The sequence below is a fragment of the Oncorhynchus keta genome, chromosome 33 (assembly GCF_023373465.1).
Source record: "Oncorhynchus keta strain PuntledgeMale-10-30-2019 chromosome 33, Oket_V2, whole genome shotgun sequence".
Lineage (NCBI taxonomy): Eukaryota > Metazoa > Chordata > Actinopteri > Salmoniformes > Salmonidae > Oncorhynchus > Oncorhynchus keta.
The window spans coordinates 17719754-17744665 of NC_068453.1; the positions used below are offsets into that span (position 1 = coordinate 17719754).

The 24912-nt window shown below is 43.0% G+C and overlaps 1 protein-coding gene and 1 pseudogene across 3 annotated transcripts; one reads left to right on the forward strand and one right to left on the reverse strand.

Moving 5' to 3' along the window:
- The first annotated feature begins 1075 nt into the window (after positions 1-1075).
- LOC118366304 (gelsolin-like) lies at positions 1076-11496 on the forward strand (annotated as a pseudogene).
- A 92-nt stretch (positions 11497-11588) lies between these two features.
- On the reverse strand, positions 11589-18521 carry LOC118366303 (transcription termination factor 1-like). Of its 3 annotated transcripts, none has more exons than XM_035748863.2 (11): positions 18361-18521; positions 16894-18044; positions 16199-16326; positions 15828-16013; positions 15584-15662; positions 15234-15358; positions 13531-13726; positions 13314-13406; positions 13031-13096; positions 12655-12740; positions 11589-12051 (listed from the first exon to the last, which is right to left on the reverse strand). In XM_035748863.2, the coding sequence occupies exons 1-11, from the start codon at positions 18436-18438 to the stop codon at positions 11879-11881; spliced, it is 2361 nt and encodes a 786-aa protein (XP_035604756.1). In that variant the 5' UTR covers positions 18439-18521; the 3' UTR covers positions 11589-11878. The 3 variants fall into 3 exon arrangements, with proteins under 3 accessions (XP_035604756.1, XP_035604758.1, XP_035604757.1); XM_035748865.2 differs by lacking the exon at positions 18361-18521 and adding an exon at positions 18204-18354; XM_035748864.2 differs by lacking the exon at positions 18361-18521 and adding an exon at positions 18144-18354.
- Between the last annotated feature and the right edge of the window lie 6391 nt (positions 18522-24912).

Here is a 24912-nt window from a genome sequence, read left to right on the forward strand (position 1 = left end):
TAGGCAGCCCCACTGTGTTTTGTGGGATCTTGTTTTGAGTTAGTGCATCTGGAACCTCAGATGTCACGGTTCGTTGTTTGTTTCTTTTTGTTTGGAAGTTTCGCGTAAATAAATATGTGGAACTTTAATCACGCTGCGCCTTGGTCCGTCTCTCCACACAACCGTGACAGAAGATCCCACCAACAAAGGACCAAGCAGCGTGAACATGAGGTGAGGTGGTTTTGGACTTGAGAGGATGTGAAATCCTTCCTTGGCGGCAGACGGAAGGAAAAAAGGGAGGATCGTGATGATGCCAGGGTTCGCACCCACAGAAAGCCCAAGGACAACCCTAATATTTTTTTTGGGGGGGGGCACGATGGGTGGTCGGCGGAGCTAGCAGTCAAGCAGCAGAGAGTGCCAGAGCCTGTGTGGGAGTTGATAGAGGAAGGTAATGAGAGACACCGGAGAGAGGTTTTGGCAAGGAGTATGCTGCAGCGCAGGCGTACTGAGGAGCACCATCTCAGCCCGGTACCATCTGTGCCAGCTCCAAGCACCAGGTCACCAGTGCACCTCCCCAGCCCGGTACTGCCTGTGCCTGCTCCCCGCACTCGCCCTGAAGTGCGTGTCACCGGTCCAGTGCCACGTGTGCCGGCTCCACACACCAGGCTTCCAGCGACAGTCCACAGTCCAGAGCTTCCGGCGACGGTTCACAGTCCGGAACCTCCGGCGACGGTTCACAGTCCGGAACCTCCGGCGACGGTTCACAGTCCGGAACCTCCGGGGACGGTTCACAGTCCGGAACCTCCGGCGACGGTTCACAGTCCGGAACCTCCTACGACGTTCCACAGTCCGGAACTTTCTGCGACGGTCAACGGTCTGGAGCTTCCAGGCATGGTGTCCAGTCCCGCTCCATGGCAGGAGACTCCCTCTGCGCCGGTGCCCAGTCCAGGCACGGCGTCCAGTCCCGCTCCATGGCAGGAGACTCCCTCTGCGCCGGTGCCCAGTCCAGGCACGGCGTCCAGTCCCGCTCCATGGCAGGAGACTCCCTCTGCGCCGGTGCCCAGTCCAGGCACGGCGTCCAGTCCCGCTCCATGGCAGGAGACTCCCATGGCCGGGTATTTCCACTGAAATGTCAAACATGATAATTGCTAACCCGTTAGCAACATGTTTTACGACACCAATAATTCAAAAACATTGATGGATTGATCACAAGATAACACTGTTGAAGGTAATATATTTCTTAAACGCTTTTGAAAATGCTGATTATACGGCGTTACTACACTATAGGATTCCAATAAAAAATCCTGAATCCAAAAGAAAATCCGATCAGATTTTGGAACCAGTCCTATTGGACTCCTAAAGGACACAATCTGATCTGATAGATCTTTCTTCTGGATTCGAATATAATAGTTTTATTGGAATACTATATATATATATATTGTTTTACTATGGATAGCCATCTCAGTCACCAGATCTCAACCCAATTAAACACTTATGGGAGATTCAGGAGCGTTTTCCTCCAGAATTGATGGTGGAGAAAGCGTTTTCCTCCACCATCAACAAAACACCAAATTGTGGATGAATGGTGTAGCATCCCTCCAATATAGTTCCAGACGCTTGTAGAATGTATGCCAATGTGCATTGAAGCTGTTGGGTCATCGGTAGCCCAATTCTGATCTTTATTTCACAAATTTTGACCAATCAGATCAGGTTTGAAAAACATTTTGTGATTATATTACATGGAAAAATATCAGAACTGGGCTGTCTAAACGTAGCCATCCACGGTGGCCAAACGATCTATTAAGACGATGTATGTTGATGTTTCCTTTATTTTGGCAGTTACCTGTACCTGGCGCAGAAGGGAGTCGCCCATACAGTCATTTTTATCCCGCACAATCTACGGAAGCGCGGTGTCACTTTATCGCTGGGCAACCTCTTGATACTAGCCGCTAACTACAAGCATACTCGTTTATTTATTATTGCACACCAGGTAGGCTACTTTGTTTTGAATGAAGATTTGTTTTGACATTAAAAGTTTACAACTTTATAATAGCTTATTATGTCCTCCATTTCTCTTGATTGCCTTCCTCATTGAAAGTCAGAAACGACAATGAAATGTCGTGGATTTTTGTTTTTGTTAAAACAAAGTTAAGATGTTCCATCCAGTAGGATGTTGAATACATGTTACAATTTAAATTGTATACAGTTGTTTTCTACATTAGAAAACATTTCTTAATTGAATTCCTTATCTTCTCAAATGTTAATTTATGAGATGTTGGGTAGTCATGAGGCACTCCCTCAAGTAGTACCTTATCTCATGATTAATGACTCCCTTGCACAATAATCGTGAGATGTTTCTTGGGCCGTTTATAAACTGCAATATAAGCCCTAGGCATGATATAGGGCCAGTTCCCTGGACAAAGATTAATCTTAGTCCTGGACTAAGAAGGGTCTTCAATGGAGATTCTCAATTCTAAAGTGTTTTTCAGTCCAGGACCAGGTTTAATCTGTGTTCACTAATTAGTTTTCTGAAAAGTGGGAAAAAAAGGGAAAGTAGGTTAACCCACAAAGGATATAACTAGTATCTGTTAATTAAACCAGGGCAAAATAATGTTTTATCAGCTGACATGAGAACATCATCCATGCAGAAGGTGGTTTTATTGTAGGGGGGAAAAATATTGCCTGATGACTCATACGGAATTTAATTTGACTGCTCTATTGGTTATAATGGAGAAGAAATGTTAGTGGGTGAGGCATTTGGCCGGAGTGATGCGGATTGGTAGCCAGGCAAGAAAAATAATGTTGGCAGCTGAAACAATGGCCAGTGTTTTGCATGGCAGGGTGCCCCGGTTGGGTGGAGATTTCACTTAAGGACCAATGGAATGGTCTAAAATGTTTAAACTCCGCCCACCCGGGGCACCAGGCCATGCAAAATGAACTCACTCACTCCTCTTTGTTTTTGGGATGGGACTAGCCTAGTTTATCATGTGTGGGGGAGGATAATGGAGAAAGCCCTTGGGCAAGATGAGACTAATGCTACTGATTGGCTGGAGATATGAGAGCCCTCCCTCATCTCTTTCTCTGCTCAGACAAGTTATTTGTGAGTGAGTGGTGAAATCAAAACCTGTATCAACATTAGAGAACATCTCTGGTTTAACTGCTGTGCCTCTCCACAGACCTTATTTGAACTCTTAACTGGCACATGATCCCTAAATCTATCTATCAGTTCGGAGTGGAATGTTATCACAAAACAGGTCTGGATTCCAGGCTATCCTAGGGACACGTATCAAAGTTGAATGGGAAGTTTTTCCTGCCCCATATAGCATGGCGCACCACCCTGAGTTTAAGAGGGCCGGGAAGAAGCCTGGAATCCAGGTATGGAGAGTTGAGAGTCTGGACCTGGTGGCCGTGCCAGAGAGTCTGTATGGCGGGTTCTACTCAGGGGACGCATACCTTGTTCTTAATACCATTAAGCAACGTTCTGGGCATCTACAGTATGACCTTCACTTCTGGCAAGGTAAAACTTGATCTGGTCGGAATGACTGTATTTCTTGAAATGTTGTACAGTGTTTGTACATTTCAGTTCACTGATGTGTGCTTATGCACTTTTACAATTGAAATCCATTCCATTATTTGTGAAAATAATGTTTGAAATGTGACCATTCATTATTTCTCTGGTCTTGCAGGAGATGACTGTACACAAGATGAGAGTGGAGCAGCAGCCATTTTTACCATCCAATTAGATGACTACCTGGGTGGCAAACCTATTCAGTACCGTGAGGTGCAGGGTTACGAGTCAAGAACATTTTCAGGCTACTTCAAAACTGGACTGAAGTACATGGTAATGTTCAAAAGCGTGTAAAGAGAAACAAAGGAAGTCGCACAGTCTACGTGTGCGACTAACAATTGAATGTGTAAACCAACGTTTTGGCACAGTCTCTTCTACAGTGTTCACAGTACCTTCTACCCAAGAAGGAACTGTGTGCTGGGTAGAAGGTACTGTGGGCCAAAATGTTGGTTTACCTGTTAAATTGTTGGATGCATATGGTATATATAGAGTATGCGATAATGTATTTATTTTTACACAGTTTACTATTCCGTTAGTTAGCACCTCCACCATCGTTTTGGGGTGTGTGTCAGCTCGTGCTTTTTACTGGCAATGTTGAAAGACATTCAATAAGTTTGTTAAATGTATTTACTTATCTCAAGAACTCATCCACTTACCTTACTGATTATCTTCCCAATCTTTACCTTAGAAAGGGGGTGTGGCTTCAGGGTTCAAGCATGTGGTGTCCAATGAGGTTAAGGTGCAGCGTATGCTCCAGGTCAGGGGTCGGCGTGTGGTTCGAGCCACAGAGGTAGCAGTCAGTTGGGACAGCTTCAACCAGGGAGACATCTTTATCCTCGACCTGGGCAACGTGAGTTCACAGAAATCTATAAGAGTTTCTACAGCAAACTATCTACATTATGTACAAATCAAGGAAACATATACTGATTTAATTTAGTGAAATTATTTGCAGATTTTAGTGTAAATGTATTTGTACACTGTAGGCTAAGACTGTAGAGTCATTGCCCATGTTCGTAAGCTGTTATTGTAAGTAATCCACTTTGAAAACAATACCGTTTTTGTCATGAATAATGTAAAATATGATTTGTATACGTTGCGGTATGCTTTAACATAGTCAACAGGCAGAGGAGCTACACTATTACACTTGGTCCACTGTACTGATAATCTTCACTCGTCTCTATGACAGGAGGTCTATCAATGGTGTGGTTCAAAGGCCAATAACTTTGAGAAGCTGAAGGCCACTCAGGTGTCAAAGGATATCCGTGACAATGAACGATGTGGGCGGGCTGAGTTGTACATATGTGACGAGGGGGCAGAATGTGAGAAGATGCTGGAGGTGGGTCTTTCAATAAGGAGAAAGGGACGGTAAAAAAAGGGTTAATTTCTATACACTTCAAATCATGTAACTGTTTATTTTCTTCTAATAAACATCTATAGTTAGTTACTTTTTAACATAATTGTGATAATTTGCTGTGAGATGCCTGACTCTCGTAGTCTTATACCAGATTCTTGGACCCAAACCCGATTTGCCTGAGGCAAAAGCAGATGACACAAATACAGACGTGTCCAATAGGAAGCTGGCGAAATTATACAAGGTCAGATCCATTTTCGAATTAAACAATTGAATCGTTAAATATTATGTAATAAGCAGTTTTTGAGCAGACCTTCAAATACCAATATTACATTGAAATGTTTTTTTTTCAAAAGGTGTCTAATGCCAGTGGGGATATGGGCATTGATATGGTATCATCGGAGAACCCGTTTTCACAGAATGCCCTGGAGTCAAGTGACTGCTTTATCTTGGACAATGGCCCCAATGGCAGGATCTTTGTCTGGAAAGGTATTGGTTTCTTCTCAGCAGCTGGTCTCTATGACTTCTTTTGACTGTAAAACCCCAAGCTTTAATGTTCCCTTAGATTAGACACTACTTTTGAATACTGTTGTGCCTGGAAATCACTTAGTTCTTCTGCCTTTGCAGTTTAATCATGAGTTTATTTGGAATAAAAACAGGTAAGGACGCTAACAAAGAGGAGAGAAGTGCAGTGATGAGTGCTGCCGAACAGTTTATCACAAAGATGGGCTACCCGAAACACACCCAGATCCAGATCCTACCTGAGAATGGGGAGACCCCTCTGTTCAAGCAGTTCTTCAAAATCTGACGTGACGCGGACCATACAGTGGGGTTGGGAACCGCCTACGTGTCCAACAAAATCGCCAAGATCAAGAAGGTGCCCTTCGATGCCTCCACTCTCCATCACTCGGATGCCATGGCGGCTCAGCATGGGATGGTGGACGAGGGGAATGGAGAGAAGCAGGTGAGGAAAACATTTTTTCCCGGGGACACTGGAGTTTCCTGAGTAAACACCATATAGTACGATGGTAGTTAACCTTAAATATTGTGTTTCAAGGTTTAGGATAGTCGTGTCCTCAGAAAAGGGATACTTACAGCCCCTAAGGGTTACCACTGTGGGCCTGCACACCCACCAAAAAGGTGTCACAATCTCACAAACAAGCCTTGAGAAAAGAACTGCAAGGGGTGTTACCTTTTTTCCATTCATGGACGACTACTAGTAAGAGCTGTGTTTACTTGTTAACCTCCATAGATCTGGCGTATTGAGGGAGCTGACAAGGTGCCTGTGGAGCCCTCCACTTATGGACGATTCTATGGGGGAGACAGCTACATCATCCTCTACTACTACCAGCATGGAGGGCGTAACGGACAGGTCATCTACATATGGTAAAGACAATGGAGATTATCCTTCTGGAAGCTTTATGTGTTATTACATAGTCTTACAGCAGAAACTGCTATTGTCCTTCTATCGTTACTGTATCTTCATCATTTATGTGGACCAGGGCTTTTGTTACATACTGCATCAGACACATCTAAACCAACTATATACTGTATGATATAACCTAAGCATAAATGTATGTGAATAGCACTTGAAAAGCACTCCTTTTTCACAGGCAAGGAGTGGATTCTAGCCAGGATGAAATTGGTGCCTCGGCCATCTTGGCTGCTCAGCTGGATGACGAGTTGGGAGGAGGGGCAGTACAGGTGACTGGATCGTTTGATTTGTCGCTGTCTGGCCCCGATAATACGGTCCAGATAATTTTTAATCAAGATGCACTGGATTACAGAATTGAACAATATTAGTCAGTTGTTTTGTCTGCAGACGCTGAATCTATATGAATACGTTTCCATGGTCATGGATTGTTATAATATTTTTTTCACCTTTTATTTAACCAGGTAGGCCAGTTGAGAACAAGTTCTCATTTACAACTGCGACCTGGCCATGATCAAGCAAAGCAGTGCGACAAAAGCAACAACACAGAGTTAGAGTTACACATGGGATTAACAAACGTACAGTCAAAAACACAAAAGAAAAATCTATGTATAGTGTGTGCAAATGTTGTAAGGCAATAAATAGGCCAATGTGGCAAAAATAATTACAATTAAGCATTAACACTGAAGTGATAGATGTGCAGTTGATGATGTGCAAGTAGAGATACTGGGGTGCAAAAGAGCAAAAATATATAAATAACAAAATGGGGATGAGGTAGTTGGGTGTGCTATTTACAGATGTGTACAGGTACAGTATACCTGTGTACAGGTACAGTGATCGGTAAGCTGCTATGACAGCTGATGCTTAAATTTAGTGACGGAGATATAAGTCTCAAGCTTCAGAGATTTTTGCAATTCGTTCCAGTCATTGGCAGCAGAGAACTGGAAGGAAAGGCGGCCAAAGGAGGTGTTGGCTTTGGGGATGACCAGTGAAATATACCTGCTGGAGCACGTGTGACGAGGATATGTTTGGCAGCATGAGTGAAGGAGACCTTGTGAAATAGGAAGCTGACTCTAAATTTAATTTTGGATTGGAGATGCTTAATGTAGGTCTGGAAGGAGAGATTACAGTCTAACCAGACACCTAGGTATTTGTAGTTGTCCACATATTCTAAGTCAGAACCATCCAGAGTAGTGATGCTAGGCGAGCGGGCAGGTGCGGGCAGCAATCAGTTGAAGAGCATGCATTTAGTTTTACTAGCATTATACTAGCTTATTGGGCCTCCCGGGTGGCGCAGTGGTTAAGGGCTGTGCCACCAGAGACTCTGGGTTCGCGCCCAGGCTCTGTCGTAACCGGCCCGTGGGGTGACGCACAATTGGCATAGTGTCGTCCGGGTTAGGGATGGTTTGGCCGGTAGGGATATCCTTGTCTCATCGCGCACCAGCAACTCCTGTGGCGGGCAGGGCACAGTGCGCACTAACCAAGGTTTCCAGGGGCACGGTGTTTCCTCCGACACATTGGTGCGGCTGGCTTCCGGGTTGGATGCTCGCTGTGTTAAGAAGCAGTGCGGCTTGGTTGGGTTGTGTATCGGAGAACGCATGACTTTCAACCTTCATCTCTCCTGAGCCCGTACGGGATTTGTAGCGATGAGAAAAGATAGTAGCTACTAACAATTGGATACCACGAAATTGGGGAGAAAGAGGGTAAAATAAAAAAATAAAAATGCTTACTGAAATTCTCGATTATCGTAGATTTATCGGTGGTGACGGTATATCTTCAGCCTCAGACAGCTGGGAGGAGGTGTTCTTATTCTCCATGGACTTTACGATATCCCAAAACCTTTAAGAATTAGTGCTACAGGATGCAAATTTCTGTTTGAAAATGCTAGCCTTAGCTTTCCTAACTGACTGTGTATATTGGTTCCTGACTTCCCTGAAAAGTTGCATATTTCGGGGGCTATTCGATGCTAATGCAGTAGGCCACAGGATGTTTTTGTGCTGGTCAAGGGAAGTCAAGTCTGGAGTGAACCAAGGGCTATATCTGTTCTTAGTTCTACATTTTTTGAATGGGGCATGCTTATTTAAGATGGTGAGGAAATCCCTTTTAAAGAACAACCAGGCTTCCTCTACTGACAGGTCGAGGTCAATATCCTTCCAGGATACCCGGGCCAGGTCGATTAGAAAGGCTTGCTCGCTGAAGTGTTTTAGGGAGCGTTTGACAGTGATGAGGGGTGGTCGTTTGAGTGCGGGCCCATTACGGACACATGCAATGAGGCAGTGATCACTGAGATCCTGGTTGAAGACAGCAGAGGTGTATTTTGAGGGCAAGTTGGTCAGGATGATATCTATGAGGGAGCCCATGTTTACAGATTTAGGGTTGTACCTGGTAGGCTCATTGATCATTTTTGTGAGATTGAGGGCATCTAGCTTAGATTGTAGGACGGACGGGGTGCTAAACATATCCCAGTTTAGGTCACCTAACAGTACAATCTCTGAAGATAGATGGGTGGCAATCAATTCAATAATGGTGTCCAATGCACAGCTGGGGGCTGTGGGGGGTCTATAACGAACGGCAACAGTGAGAGAATTATTTCAGGAAAGGTGGAATTTTAAAAGTAGAAGCTCGAACTGTTTGGGCACAGACCTTGACAATATGACAGAACTCTGTAGGCTATCTTTGCAGTAGATTGCATTTCTGCCCCTTTTGCGGTTCTATCTTGACGGAAAATGTTGTCGCTGGGGTGGCCTGCCTAAGCCAGGATTCAGACACGGATATCAACAGGGTCAGAGCATTGGTCTGTAAAATGAAATGAAATGAGGGAAGGTTAGGTTTAAAGCTAGGTTTCTGACTCACTCTATGATTTTCTATCTGTTTCTACCGTGATGAAGGTGCGGGTGATCCAGGGTAAGGAGCCTGCCCACCTCATGAGTCTTTTCGGAGGGCAGCCGATGGTAGTGCACCAGGGTGGTACCTCCAGAGAGGGTGGCCAGGCTCAGGCTGCAGACACACAGCTTTTCCAGGTGCGGTCCAACCCTGCTGGCTGCACACGTGCCATAGAGGTGAGTAACAGGAGATGGAAGGTGAGGTGGGAAGAGCTCAACAAAGGATGTTTTGTAGGTTCACCTATTTGGTTACTCTTGGTGTATTCACTAGGATCCAAACGGAAGCAAACAAGCCGAAACTACACTAATACACCCCAGTAGATAGTTGAGTAGCCAGCTATTGTGATGTATGGTTGGTTTCTTGGTGAAGATGACTACAGTCCGTTTGCCATGGCAGAACTCTAGTTAGTACCTCCAGTGTACAGTATTTTCACTGCCTCCTCTCTTCCTCTCTCCACTCAAGGTTGATGCTGCTGCCTCAAATCTGAACTCCAACGATGTCTTTGTGCTGGTGACCCCGGCGTCCTCCTTCATATGGGTGGGAAAGGGGACAAGTGACAGTGAGAAACATGGAGCTCAAAAGCTAAGTGACCGTCTAGGGGTCTCAGCCTCAGAGTTGGCCGAGGGTGAAGAAGCAGGTACGTTCCCTGTCAGCAGTCGAATTCACAGGGAAATGGTGTTTAGCAAATAGCCACAGAATGTTACTGATTATGAGGATACAAGACAAAGCTTATCCATCAGCTCCATCTTCCAGATCCGCAATTGTATGTATGTGTTTGTGTGTCAAGATGACTTTTGGGATACTCTGGGAGGCAAAGCAGACTACCGTACCTCAGCCAGACTGAAAAACAAAATGGACATTCATCCACCACGCCTGTTTGCCTGCTCCAACAAAACTGGACAGTTCGTTGTGAGTCTGCCCTGTTATAACTGTAGTATAGCACTTTGCTTCATTCCTGTTTTCATGTTTGACATGATTTGAATATCCATTTGGACAAATTCCATTTCCATTAGCCTTTGATCCACATGTTATACATAAGTGTGGGAAACCATTTCCATGTCCTCCTGAATGTGCAGTGACCTGGCCTGTTGTCAAAATGCCACAATACTATTTCCACAGATTGAAGAGGTGCCTGGGGAGATGACACAAGAAGACCTGGCCCCAGATGATGTCATGCTCTTGGACACCTGGGAACAGGTGACTAGTAGAGGGATTGTTAAGGTGCAACCAGAGCCACATTCAGTAGCCGAACATTGTAGAAATGCCATGAAAAGAACCAAAGTGATTCCTTATTCCACGTGAGGGGCTTGTTTGTTCTACATAGCATATTTAGATCTGGACGTTCAGAAACGTTGCATCCTGCTGAACGTGTCATCCTGCTGAACGTGTCTAACTCTGTTTTTGCTAATAATGCACCCCTGTTGATGCGCTATTTTCCATGTACCCATCAGATCTTTGTTTGGATCGGAGGTGAAGCTCATGAGGAGGAGAAGACAGAGGGTATTGCCTCAGGTAAGCAATGATGGGTTTAAAACAAGATCACATAATTAATTACCTGATACAAATGCTGATGGGAACTTAAATGTGCCGATTCATTAAATGAACTGTTCTCTTTCCTCACTGCTCCTGCCTATTTCCTGTTCTGTGGTCAGCTGTTCGTTACATAGAGACAGACCCTACCAAGCGGGACAGCAGTACACCCATAGTGAAGTTAAAGCAAGGTCATGAGCCTCCTACGTTCACTGGCTGGTTCTTGGGCTGGGACCATGGGTACTGGAGCAGTGATCCCCTTGAAAGGGCCATGGCTGGTCTGCGTGTCTGAACCACTCCAGGGTGAGGTTTCCCCTAGTGGCAACTGCACCCAAAGCCTTGACTTGACTCATTTGTGCAACTAGCTAGGTATCCCCATTCCTTTCAACTGTTAGACTGCCGATGGATAATGTCTTCACACTATTGCTGTTTCTTGAAGAGGGAATCATAATGTAATTTCCTTTTCTTACACACTTAATACTGTTAGCCCATGTTTCTTTATCAGTACATTACTACATGTGTAATAAATGAGACATGGGTTTCATTGCTTCTGTTCCATGCCCTGTTGTGCAGAGTTCAGATACTCCTGTTTGAGAATCTTGTGCAGACTGGGTTTCCATTACGACCCCATGGGTATGTCATGTCTATCAAACATGCTGACAGTAGACAGAAACAGAAAAGCTTCAACAAAGCACAACTGGAAGCAGTCAAATACATTCACATAACTAAATAAAATGTATGATGCCAACACCAGTTGTCAGCTCTGTTAATTGTAGTCAATCGCTAAGAGGCTTTGGTTTAGTGATTTTCATAAACATGCTCACAATGGGTGAAGACAGAGCAACTAGAAGCCAGGAGACATTTATTCTCAAAAAGAAAAGGGACTATAAAAATGTCCCCTCAGTCAGATTTTTCAAACACACAATACAAAACAATTACACAGCTGGTCACCGGAGTATTCACTCAAAATGCATTACATCAAAGTAATCGTTATGGGGTGATGACATTGTAATGTCTTACAGAAAACCAAACTAACATTTAATTACAACTAAGTTGATCGTCATTAATCACAATGAAAGAGCGGGCACACAGCTACCCCCACAGGGAACTTAAGCAAGGTCCACGTGCTTTGTTTTTAACTGTTCTGAACCTCACTGTAGTAGTCACTGTCCTCATTATCAAAGATCTCAGAGAGGAGAAAGAGCTCTTGAGGATCGTTTCTGGACACCATCTCTCCTGAGTTTCTCAGAACTTGGAGGCGCTCTTCAAAATTGGGGAGAACTCTACTGTTGAGGAAGTCGATGATCTCTGAAAAGAATACACAGAAATTAAATATGTAAATGGTTCCACCAAACCATGTGCGTGCCAAACGGCACTCTAGTCCCTATATAGTGTGCAATTTTTGACCATGGTCAAAAGGAGTGCACTTTATAGGGAATAAGTGTAACTTGGGACTATATCAAACCTCTCTTCCCCAAAGTATTATTATATTTAAATAGTACAGTCAAGGGGGACATAGCAACATTTCCTCTCCCTTTATTTCTGGAGTGGCAGGTAGCCTAGTGGTTAGAGCAAGGTAAAAATCTGTCGTTCTGCCCCTGAACAAGGCAGTTAACCCACTGTTCCTAGGCCACCATTGAAAATAATAATTTGTTAACTGACTTGCCTAGTTAAATAAAGGTAAAATACTAAACAATGTCGTCACTGATCATAGAATTGATAAGTGTGAATCACTAACAAAATGCTAAAAACCCAGCGATAGAGAGGTGGTCTAAGCCGCTGCCTCGGGCTCCCAGGTACTGTGTACTACTGCTGTGAGCCTGGGTTCGAACCTGACCCACTCTCTATCCTCTCCACTGCCCTGCCCTGTAAAATAAGAGGATAGTGTTTATGACAGTAGCGTACACCTACCACAGAAGGACATGCTCTGCCACATCGGAACGCTGGCTACCTTTAACCTGTAGTAGTGTGTCTGAATGTAGCGCGGCGTGACATCCCTTAAATGAAATACATACAAATGTTAGCACATAGCACTGCATTAAAACACACGTACATCACACTGACATGCACTGTTGAATTCCACACTCCTAGAAGATGGAAAACATTTGTAAAGGGTTTGTCATGCATTGATCTCAGTGTTGTATTCAGAGACTTAGACAATCCTAAAAGTGAATGCCAACCCAATACAAATCTCCCCCGGTGAAAATGTCACCTTTAATAAACACAATAAGGTCATCCATGACACATTGTCTAAAACAACAATCTGTGTTTAATAACAACCTCTTACCCAATTGTGTAAGCAATTTCTTCCCAGTCGATATCTGCAGCATCTTCTATCTGCATTGCATTCAACCTTGAAGGTCAAAAATGACATGGATAAAAATTCACCATGCAACAGTTTCACATGCAGATATCAGGACCAAACGTCTACCTTTTGTCCTGTGTATCTATCAGAACACTTCAGAAAGGTCGAAGTCAACGACACTAGACTGGGCTAATAAATCCTAAAACAAAGTAGCAAAAAAACAGATTCACCATCGCATAGATTGAATGGAAATGAGCACACTTACGCTTTGATCAAATCCACTTTGCCCTGTAAGGATTGTGTGCCGCCACTGAATACTGGTTGTCCACATGCCATTTTGTGCTTCAAAACAGTCAACCTGGAAAAACAAAACCAAAGACAGTCTAAAAAGTCAGACAAATGTTCTGAATCTAAACGTTTGTGTGAACAATTCAATGGGAATTGTTTATTTTGTCACATGACTCCTCAAACCCCCTGCCCACCATTTTATTCGACACTGAGACCAGTGGCGCGTTTCAACCTCCTGGCACACATCTGTCCAGGGGATGTTGTTGTACAGATGGTCTTTCCTGACGGTGGCTGGTCCACTGCCAGGCTCTGCCTGTCCCACCAGGTGCTTCCGCACAGCTTCCATTAGTCTTTTCAGTTCTTCCTCAGTCCACACGCCTCGGTTTGCAGCTGAGAAATACACACCAAACAAAGCGTGAACATTGCCCCAGGTCATACAAAGCTAACAACCATTTTCCCAAAAAGATAAGTGGAGCAGGATGTCCGGCAAGGATGTCAGAGTCAATATATTAAAGCTGTAATCTGTACTTGGTGGAACTGCCACATTTGTTTTGGATATTACAACAACAACGAAGTTACTTGAAACACACCACAATTTATCTCCTTGGGCCATCACTGCATGTGTGATACCATCACTGCCCATCACTGCGTGTGTGATACCATCACTGCGTGTGTGATACCATCACTGCGTGTGTGATACCATCACTGCGTGTGTGATACCATCACTGCGTGTGTGATACCATCACTTCCCATCACTGCGTGTGTGATACCATCACTGCGTGTGTGATACCATCACTGCCCATCACTGCGTGTGTGATACCATCATTGCGTGTGTGATACCATCATTGCGTGTGTGATACCATCACTGCGTGTGTGATACCATCACTGCGTGTGTGATACCATCACTGCCCATCACTGCGTGTGTGATACCATCATTGCGTGTGTGATACCATCATTGCGTGTGTGATACCATCATTGCGTGTGTGATACCATCATTGCGTGTGTGATACCATCATTGCGTGTGTGATACCATCATTGCGTGTGTGATACCATCATTGCGTGTGTGATACCATCATTGCATGAGTGATACCATCATACCATCATTGCGTGTGTGATACCATCATTGCGTGTGTGATACCATCATTGCGTGTGTGATACCATCATTGCGTGTGTGATACCATCATTGCGTGTGTGATACCATCATTGCGTGTGTGATACCATCATTGCATGTGTGATACCATCATTGCGTGTGTGATACCATCATTGCGTGTGTGATACCATCATTGCGTGTGTGATACCATCATTGCGTGTGTGATACCATCATTGCGTGTGTGATACCATCATTGCGTGTGTGATACCATCATTGCGTGTGTGATACCATCATTGCGTGTGTGATACCATCATTGCATGTGTGATACCATCATTGCGTGTGTGATACCATCATTGCGTGTGTGATACCATCATTGCGTGTGTGATACCATCATTGCGTGTGTGATACCATCATTGCATGTGTGATACCATCATTGCATGTGTGATACCATCATTGCATGTGTGATACCATCATTACACGTGTGATACCATCATTGCGTGTGTGATACCATCATTGCGTGTGTGATACCATCATTGCGTGTGTGATACCATCATTGCATGTGTGATACCATCATTGCATGTGTGATACCATCATTGCATGTGTGATACCATCATTGCATGTGTGATACCATCATTACACGTGTGATACCATCATTGCATGTGTGATACCATCATTGCATGAGTGATAGAACTGCAGAATATGTACTGTGATAAAGAAAATGTGCCACGATGCTGGATATTCCTCTCTTCCACTTCATCAACAAAAACTAAGGCGGTGGGGTGGGGTGAACAATTCCCAACGACTTACACATTTGAGCGAAACGTTTCTCCAGGGACGATTCGCTTCGGCCAGTCAACTGCGAGATCTTCGCCCACTTGTTGCCGTGCAACGTCTGCAGTTTTTTCAAAGAGTGAAGCTCTTCTTTGGTGAACCTTCGGTAAGGAAATCAAGGAAATAATCATTCAAAGTGCCTCAATGTGAGCAAACCATGAAGTGGTTCATATTAGAACAAGAGCACAGTTGTGAACACTAAAGAAAATGTAAATTCAATATTACAATACTTTCGTACACTGTATTTAGAGGCAACATAACGTAAGCCGGGATAGCTGTCTATGACCGTGAGGGTCATTTCCTTATAGTAACTAGCCCGGTCTTACCTGCCCTTGTAGTTGCTGCCATCAAACATTTTCCTCCCACGAATATAGACTTGATGCCAAGGCCTGGGTATTCCTTCACCTGGAACAACAGGTTAGGACGAGGTGAGTTCAGTTTTCTGGGAAATTCCTAAGCATATTTTTTTGACCACTGTAGACAATGCTGAAGAACAGGGATGTAATGTGGATAAAAACCGGCTGTCAGAAAGCTCTCTAATCGAATTAACCTGGCTACAAGACGACACACCTATTCTTTCATGGAATCTGTGCTGCCTCTTCAATGTCTTGATATTTGCTTCTTCCTCTTTGAAGCGCTGTGGATGGAAGAGCTCAGAGCCACTCTGAATTCCAGTGAGAGACAGGAAGTCGTAGACGTTACTCCTGAGTCGTTCGTTCTCCTGCACATTGAATCTTCCACTTCGCAGGGAAATGCCTGGGAACAACAAGAAGATTCCACATGGGCTTAACTGGTTAGGTCTAAAATGATAAAACATGATAATACTTTCAGTCTCATCTCTAAACACAGTAACATCTTACATATCATTGCTACAATGTTACATAATGCTGCGATAAACACTCAAAAATATTGAACCATGAGTGACTGAAGAATAAGCTTACCTTGTCTTCGGAATTCCTTGAATCGATCAAGATCATACTTTATCATCTTATGGATCTCGCCAACCGACTTTGACTCAACATTGGGAATGAAGTCTTTGAGATCCTTCAGAGCCTGCCAGTCGTCCACACTGTAGCATAGTGAGGGGAGAAAATTCAAAATTATATTCTGGTACACTGCATTCACAAAATGTCTGGTTTTCACCAGCAAATGCCTCTGGGCGACTCCACAGTAACAAAGTGATATGGGGACTAATTTGACTTTAAAAATGTCAAACAAAAACCAATGATTGCAAAGTTAAAGTTCTGCAGAAAATTGTACAAAAGCACATTTAGTTGAACAACAGTGCAGATTCAAAGTTTGGCAACAGAATGAGGGTTCGTGCAGCTGGTGCACTCATTCTGTAACCAATCTTTGCCTCTGCACTGTTCAACAAGTAGCTTAAATGAGTGTTTCGTAAAATGTTCAGTGGAAATGGTTAAACGTCATCATTGTGCCAAGATTTGTATGGTTCGTTTAACTTTGCAAACATTGTTTTTTGTTGGGCATACATTAAAATGAAAAATCAGAGTCTCAGCATCACTCTTATTGTGGAATTGCCCTACTGTCAATGGTTGTGTTCACTTAGGAAATCACTCTTTCAAAACACGCTAGATTCACACTTCAATACAAGTGAACCAGGTTTCCATCTACTCACCTTAGAGTTTCTTCCTTTAGGCAGGGGTTGTTGTGTTGGGTCCCTGTCTCAACAATGACTGAATGGGCACCCTCCTCTGTCTCACCGTTTGTTCCAGCATCATGAGTCCTGTTGTCATTTGGAACAGCTAAATCCAAAACATCTGCTGCAGAGTGGACACTGTCCATTCCCTTGTCTGACTCTCTGCGGTGTTTTTTCTTTCTCCCGCTGCCCTCCACAGCTGTAGACCCTCCATCTGTTTTCGACCTCTTTGACTTTAATTTTCTTTCAGTTTGTTCTTTTATACCTGGAAGGTCTGCTTTATCTGGACAATCGTTCAGTTCACTCTCTCTGTGTTTTTTCTTATTTTGTTTCCTCTTCTCTTTTACGTTCTCCGCTGCCTCAGTTACCATACGTTCACCACTCTTGACTGTTTCAGTGTGCAGTTCTATGATTTCTGGATCCTCTGCTGTTCTTGAAACTGTCAGACAGCTTTCCCCTCCCTCCTCAAGTTCTGTTTGTCTGTTCTTGTGCTTCTTCTTACTCTTTCTGGCCTCATCTGGTGCAGTTACAGCTGAAATGTCTACCTCAGCCTTTGAGAGGACACTGTCTATCACCCGTTCTGGCTCAATGTCATTATTTTTTCTCTTATTCTTCCGGCTATTCATATTCTTCTCATCAGCAGTCACTCCCTCCGCTCCCACATGTTGTGTTTGAAGATTCTTTGACTTTTTCTTTGTTTTCCCACCAGTTTGTTCCTCAGGATCTGGTACCTCCATTTCACTGTGAACAACATTTAGCTGCTTCTCTTGCTTTCCTTTTTTGAGTTTCTTCCTCTCCTTCTCCACCACGGTCACTGTTTGCTCTTTATGTTTAGGTTCTTCACCCCTTTTCTCTACTGTCAACTGGTGACCATCCTTTTGATTATGCTCAATTGCCAGTTCTTCTGATCCCTGTTCAGATAGTGCTTTAGTCTTTTTCTTCTTCTTTTTGTTTTTTTTGCATCCCTCGACTGTATCAGGTGCCACTGATGAGATTAATTCAGGAGTGTCTTCAAATAGAAGAGGGGATATTCGAGACATCTCAAACAACATGGAATTCTCACGTGCCCCTTTTTTGGTGGATGTTGGAGTCCCTAGCATGGTGGCTGCAGCATATCCTATTTTCTCTATCTGTAAGAGAAAGACCATATTAATGTTTTCCATTATTTCCTAAATGTGACAGCATGGATAGTCATGACCGCTAGCAGCTATGTAACGTTAACTAGTTACCATAATTCGACTAGCAAAATACGTGCATATAAAAACACAAGTTGACTTTTTCGTACATACGCGCACACGTGTGATCAATGTCGGAATAAATAGCTAGCTACTATAGCTAGCTGGCTAGCGGCTACATAACATGTGATATATCATCCAAATAGCCGAGCTAGCTAGTAGGCTACGTAAATCAAATATGGAAAAAACTCGCAAAGAAAAACAAATGCACCTGGTTGGACACGTGTGGAAAGTGGAACCGTGGCGACCAAAGCGACATAGCCGGAAATGTACATATCTTCTTCGGCATTGGCAAGTTATTTGTGTGTGTGTGTGACTGTGACAAAAGCTACCTACTGCCACTCTGTGGTGGTGGATGTACTATTGAAATATAACATTTTGAACGAATTTGGAACCTCTAACCCTGGCAATTTGACTGGTAAACTCCACTCGCAGTGCCTGCCTGCCTGCCTGCCTGCCTGGTATTCTGTTCAGGAGTCTCCCATCTGCATTCCCAACGATTATGATTTGTAGGTCTAGATTAGTATTCCCGCTATGCAGTGGTGGAAAAAGTACCCAATTGTCACACTTGAGTAAAAGTATAGATACCTTAATATTAAGTCACTCAAGTAAAAGTGAAAGTAAAAGTCTGAAATTATTTGGTTTTAAATACACTTAAGTATCAAAAGCAAATGTCATTTCTAAAATATACTTAAGTATCAAAAGTAAAAGTAAAATGATAAATAATTTAAAATTCCTTATGCAAAGCAAATGGCACAATTTCCTTTTTTTAAATTTACGATTAGCCAGGGGCACACTCCAACATTTAGACATTATTTACAAAATATATATTTGTGTTAGTGTGTCATTCAGACCAGAGGTAGTAGGGATGAGCACTTGTTCTCTTGTTAAACTTCAGCATTTGACAATTTTCCTGTCCTGCTAAGCATTAAACATGTACAGAGTACTTTTGGTTGTCAGGGAAAGTGTATGGAGTAAAATATTTTCTTTAGGAATGTAGTGAAGTAAAAGTTGTCAAAAATAAAAATATTAAAGTACAGATACCAACAACAAAAAACGACGTACGTAGTACAGCGATGAGTGTTGTGTGTTAAAGAGTGATTTAAATAGATTTTGGTATGCTATTTCTATATGCCTAAATCAGGTCTAACTCATTATAATAGCCTATATTTTTGTTCTAAAGTAAATATAGATATGCTTTACAGTATTAGTCTACACAGCCTCAGATTGGTTTTGAATTATTTGATAATAATAATCCATACCACGGCGCAAAGTGCTCGGTCTGATGTCAGGTCTGAATACTAGAGAACATGTAGCCTACTGTCTGGAGAGTTCATTAAAGATTCCTAAGTGGAGAGAGAAGTTGTCCTGATATTTCTTATACCTATCCACCATGATTTACACAGTCAAAACATTGGCAGCCTTTCAACATTAGGATACAATATTTTCTCTAGCCTAGATAGGCTATCAATCTACCTCTCGCACACACAACATGGGCGGTTTAAATTGGTCAACAATTGTATTTATTAAAGATGATCACAAAGAATGTGTCGGTAACTCTGCATTATAGTACAACATATTTATTTTGGACTAAAGCCACAAAACCAGTGTATGAGTGAGTCACTCAGCTTTATGCTGACAAATATCACACTTGACTCAAGTCATTAATAGCTTAGGTCTTGAAAATAGGAGCCAAGAGCAGCACCGACCCTTTGCCGTTCAGTATCCAATGTATATAAATGACCATGTGAGCACCGCCCGACGTCTAATTTTTGGGGTCATTTCACTCACAGGGGAGACTCATATAGACGATTTCCCTGTCGGTTTTTCCTCCCTGTACTTTCTTTCATTCAGTTTATTCTTCATAAAGGCAAAGAACGACCTCATGTTTCAGAAACTCATGTTACAAAGCCTACTATCCCTCCTTTCTGCTGCATCCTCCTCCTATCCCAAAACAAGTGAGAAGGGTGAATTGCAGCCTGCATTTCGGGTGATTGCTGCATGTGGGCATTCCTGCACCTGCAGGAAACCCTCTTTATACTTCTATGGTCAATTTTTAAGTTAGGACTGGCGGGAGGTGTGGGTGCTCCAGTACAGAAGGTGCTGTTAACTTAGGGCTAGGCTCCTTTTTTCTCAATTTCCGCCTGAATGATTTGCCCAAAGTAAACTGACTGTTGCTCAGGCCCTGAAGCCAGGATATGCATATAATTGGTACTATTGGAAAGAAAATGCTTTGATGTTTGTAGAAATCTTTAAATAATGTAGGAGAATATAACACAATAGATATAGTAGGAGAAAATCAAAAGAAAAACCAACCAGAACTTTGTTTTTGAGAGACCATCTTCTTAGAATGGCAAGTATAAGGTCATACTGAAAATTGGTTCCCTGGATGCAATTCCTATGGCTTCCACAGGGTGTCAACAGTCTATGTTCAAGGTTGCAAGCTTGTAACTTCAAAAACAAATAAGAAACATCAGTTTTAGTACAGGGACACAGTCTTGGAAATTCATGTTTGCATGCGCCATGAAGACAGGACACACTTGCTAAAATCGGTTTCCTATTGAACATACTTCTTTCCATAAGAAATATTATAGTTTGATTACATTTCAGGGTACTGAGGAGTAAATATTTTGACTTGTTGAAATACATTTTAGGGTTAGACTTTCAGATTCCTTTCTCTGCATGTTGAACGAGTGAATTACTCAAATCAATGGCGCCAACTAAACTGACCTTTTGGGATATAAAGAAGGATTTTATCTAACAAAATGACACTACATGTTATAGATGGGACCATTTGGATGACAAATCAGAGGAAGATTTTCAAAAAGTAATTGAATATTTGATCGCTATTTATGCATTTATGAAACCTGTGCTGCTGAAACATTTTTTTATGTGGGGCACCGTCCTCAAACAATGGCATGGCATGTTTTCACTGTAATAGCTACTCTAAATCGGAAAGTGCAGTTAGATTAACAAGAATTTAAGCTTTCAACCGATGTAAGACACATATGTACCTAAATGTTTAATATCCATAATTTTTATGATTATTTATTTGAATTGCACGCCCTCCAGTTTCACAGGAAGTTGTCCCGCTGGTGGGACACCTAGCCCTAAAATGAATGCACAATAATGTTGGATGCCAACGGCCTATAAACCCCACAGAAGAATTGGCAGGGGCAACAATGATAGCTAGCTAGCTGTACACCGTGAGACAGTGTCCTTCGCGCTGTTTTCCCCCAGTTCTGTTAACAACAGGTGAAAGCAGGTGTTCGGCAGGCGGGTAGTGAAGGACACTGTGTGGTAACTTTGCCCTTACAAAAAAGATTGCAGTCATAGTGCAGTATAACTGCAGTACACTGCAGTATAACTGCAGTATGCTGCAAATACTGCGTCCAAAATAATACCGTTTTTTTTACTGCAGTAATTATGCAGTAATTATACTGCATCCAAAGTTAGTGCAGTTACTGCAGTTTTATTGCTGTTTCAAAACGGCAATATTTAATTGTAAGGGAGCCAGCTAGTCCTAAAGAGGACTCCGTTACACAGCAAATGGGAGGCGACACTGGGTGATAGCTAACTTTCAAGCAAGCACACGGCGTCGCTAACTATCAAGCTAGCTAGTGCACGCTGACGCCCCAGCCTCCCACCTGCTGTGCTAGCGGGAGGCGGGGACGACTGGTAGATGGGCGAAAAAACATTTTATTTCCCTTTTGACCCACATTCAAAAGTGTTGCACAATCATTCATACAGCATTCAAACTCTTCAAATATAATTTTGAAACTGGTCCGTATTTCATATTTTCACACAGACCCAAGGTCCATGGCCACCGAGCAGGATCCGACCTGGGATCCAAGGGTCAACTAAGAATTTCAGACCAACCGATCAGGATCCGAAGGTCAACTAAGAAAACTTGTCTTGCGAAACATTTTGGTACTGTATCAACAGTGGACTAATGACAAAAATGCAAAACTATTGTATTTGAGTGTATTTTTCCTTTAAGTTAAAATATGACACCAGTTTCCAACGACCCCATACTTACACGAGCCTATGTGTTTTAAAATATTGGAAACTTCTATGCGGCCGACACTGTACGTCTAAATTGACACCACAACTATGATCTAGTCTCATAAGTTACCTGACTAGTAAAGAGGAATGCTTTTTTAAAACGTCCTTCGAACAGAAGTGAACATTTTGTCAGTTCTGGGAACTTAATTTTTAGGTTGCAGGGAGGTTCTTAGAACGTTTTACTGTGGTTCCGTGATTGTTTTCCTGGTGAGGTTATATTAATGTTCAGAGAATGTAAATTGTAGGTTATTTGAAGATAATGAATGAACGTTCTGAGAACATGTTTCAATAAGACTGAATAACAATGCCAGCTTAGGTTAACGGGGTCAGCACCAATCTGCAATGGGGCCGACCAATCAGCTCCTTGGGGGAATCCAGGAAGCCATTTCCTGAAGTACATACACATACATACAAACCCACAACATCACAGAAACCGGGGAACGTAACATCCAAACATTACAGTCAATCATCTTTCTGTCCCGCAGGAATCTGAGGAAACTATGATCTAGTCTAGTAAATTACCTCCCTGCTACCCAGGGGATGTTACAGTAGTTAGTAAACATGGCCCAGAGGGTGTTACAGTAGTTAGTGAACATGGCCCAGAGGGTGTTACAGTAGTTAGTGAACATGGCCCAGGGGATGTTACAGTAGTTAGTGAACATGGCCCAGGGGATGTTACAGTAGTTAGTGAACATGGCCCAGAGGGTGTTACAGTAGTTAGTGAACATGGCCCAGAGGGTGTTACAGTAGTTAGTGAACATGGCCCAGAGGGTGTTACAGTAGTTAGTGAACATGGCCCAGAGGGTGTTACAGTAGTTAGTGAACATGGCCCAAAGGGTGTTACAGTAGTTAGTGAACATGGCCCAGAGGGTGTTACAGTAGTTAGTGAACATGGCCCAGAGGATGGTACAGTAGTTAGTGAACATGGCCCAGAGGGTGTTACAGTAGTTAGTGAACATGGCCCAGAGGGTGTTACAGTAGTTAGTGAACATGGCCCAGAGGGTGTTACAGTAGTTAGTGAACATGGCCCAGAGGGAACATGGCCCAGAGGGTGTTACAGTAGTTAGTGAACATGGCCCAGAGGGTGTTACAGTAGTTAGTGAACATGGCCCAGAGGGTGTTACAGTAGTTAGTGAACATGGCCCAGAGGGTGTTACAGTAGTTAGTGAACATGGCCCAGAGGGTGTTACAGTAGTTAGTGAACATGGCCCAGGGGGTGTTACAGTAGTTAGTGAACATGGCCCAGAGGGTGTTACAGTAGTTAGTGAACATGGCCCAGAGGATGTTACAGTAGTTAGTGAACATGGCCCAGAGGATGTTACAGTAGTTAGTGAACATGGCCCAGAGGGTGTTACAGTAGTTAGTGAACATGGCCCAGAGGGTGTTACAGTAGTTAGTGAACATGGCCCAGAGGGTGTTACAGTAGTTAGTGAACATGGCCCAGAGGGTGTTACAGTAGTTAGTGAACATGGCCCCAGTAGTTAGTGAACATGGTACAGTAGTTAGTGAACATGGCCCAGAGGGTGTTACAGTAGTTAGTGAACATGGCCCAGAGGGTGTTACAGTAGTTAGTGAACATGGCCCAGTGAGTGTTACAGAAGTTAGTGAACATGGCCCAGAGGGTGTTACAGTAGTTAGTGAACATGGCCCAGAGGGTGTTACAGTAGTTAGTGAACATGGCCCAGAGGGTGTTACAGTGAACATAGGGTGTTTAGTTAGTGAACATGGCCCAGAGGGTGTTACAGTAGTTAGTGAACATGGCCCAGAGGGTGTTACAGTAGTTAGTGAACATGGCCCCAGTAGTTAGTGAACATGGCCCAAAGGGTGTTACAGTAGTTAGTGAACATGGCCCAAAGGGTGTTACAGTAGTTAGTGAACATGGCCCAGAGGGTGTTACAGTAGTTAGTGAACATGGCCCAAAGGGTGTTACAGTAGTTAGTGAACATGGCCCAGAGGGTGTTACAGTACAGTACTTGTTGATCATTTCTAGACAACCATTTTCCGTTCTTGCCATAGAAATTCAAGTACATTTAAGTCAAAACTGTAACTCGACGACTTAGGAACATTCACTGTCCTCTTGGTAAGCAACTCCAGTGTAGATATGGCCTTGTGTTTTCGGTTATTGTCCTGCTGAAAGGTTAATTAATCTCCCAGTGTCTGGTGGAAAGCAGACTTAACCAGGTTTTCCTCTAGGATTTTGCTTGTGCTTAACTCCATTCCGTTTATTTTTTATCCTGAAAAACACCCCAGGCCTTAACGATTACAAGTATACCCATAACATGATGCGGCCATCACTATGCTTGAAAATATGAAGTGGTACTCAGTAATATGTTGTATTGGATTTGCCCCAAACATAACACTTTGTATACAGGACAAAAAATGAATTGCCTTGCCACATTCTTTGCAGTATTACTTCAGTGTCTTGTTGCAAACAGTATGCGTGTTTTGGAATATTTTTTATTCTGTACAGGCTGTCAATTAAGTTAGCATCAATACAATGTTGAAACTGTTTTAAAGTAACCATTGGTCTCATGGTGAAATCCCTGAGAGGTGTCCTTCCTCTCCGGCAACTGAGTTAGGAAAGACACCTGTATCGTGTAGTTACTGGGTGTATTGTCACACCATCCAATGTGTAATTAATAACTTCATCATGCTCAATGGGATAACAAAGGGATTGAATACTTGTTGACTCAAGACA

Bases quoted from the DNA above. Each gene is read 5' to 3' on its own strand.
- LOC118366303 (XM_035748863.2), bottom strand. From the start codon at position 18,438: ATGCCGAAGAAGATATGTACATTTCCGGCTATGTCGCTTTGGTCGCCA. The intron at 16,327-16,893 runs GTGAGTAGATGG...ACTATGCTACAG, and splicing joins CTAAAGGAAGAAACTCTAAG to TGTGGACGACTGGCAGGCTC. The intron at 15,359-15,583 runs GTAAGACCGGGC...TCCTTACCGAAG, and splicing joins GGCAGCAACTACAAGGGCAG to GTTCACCAAAGAAGAGCTTC.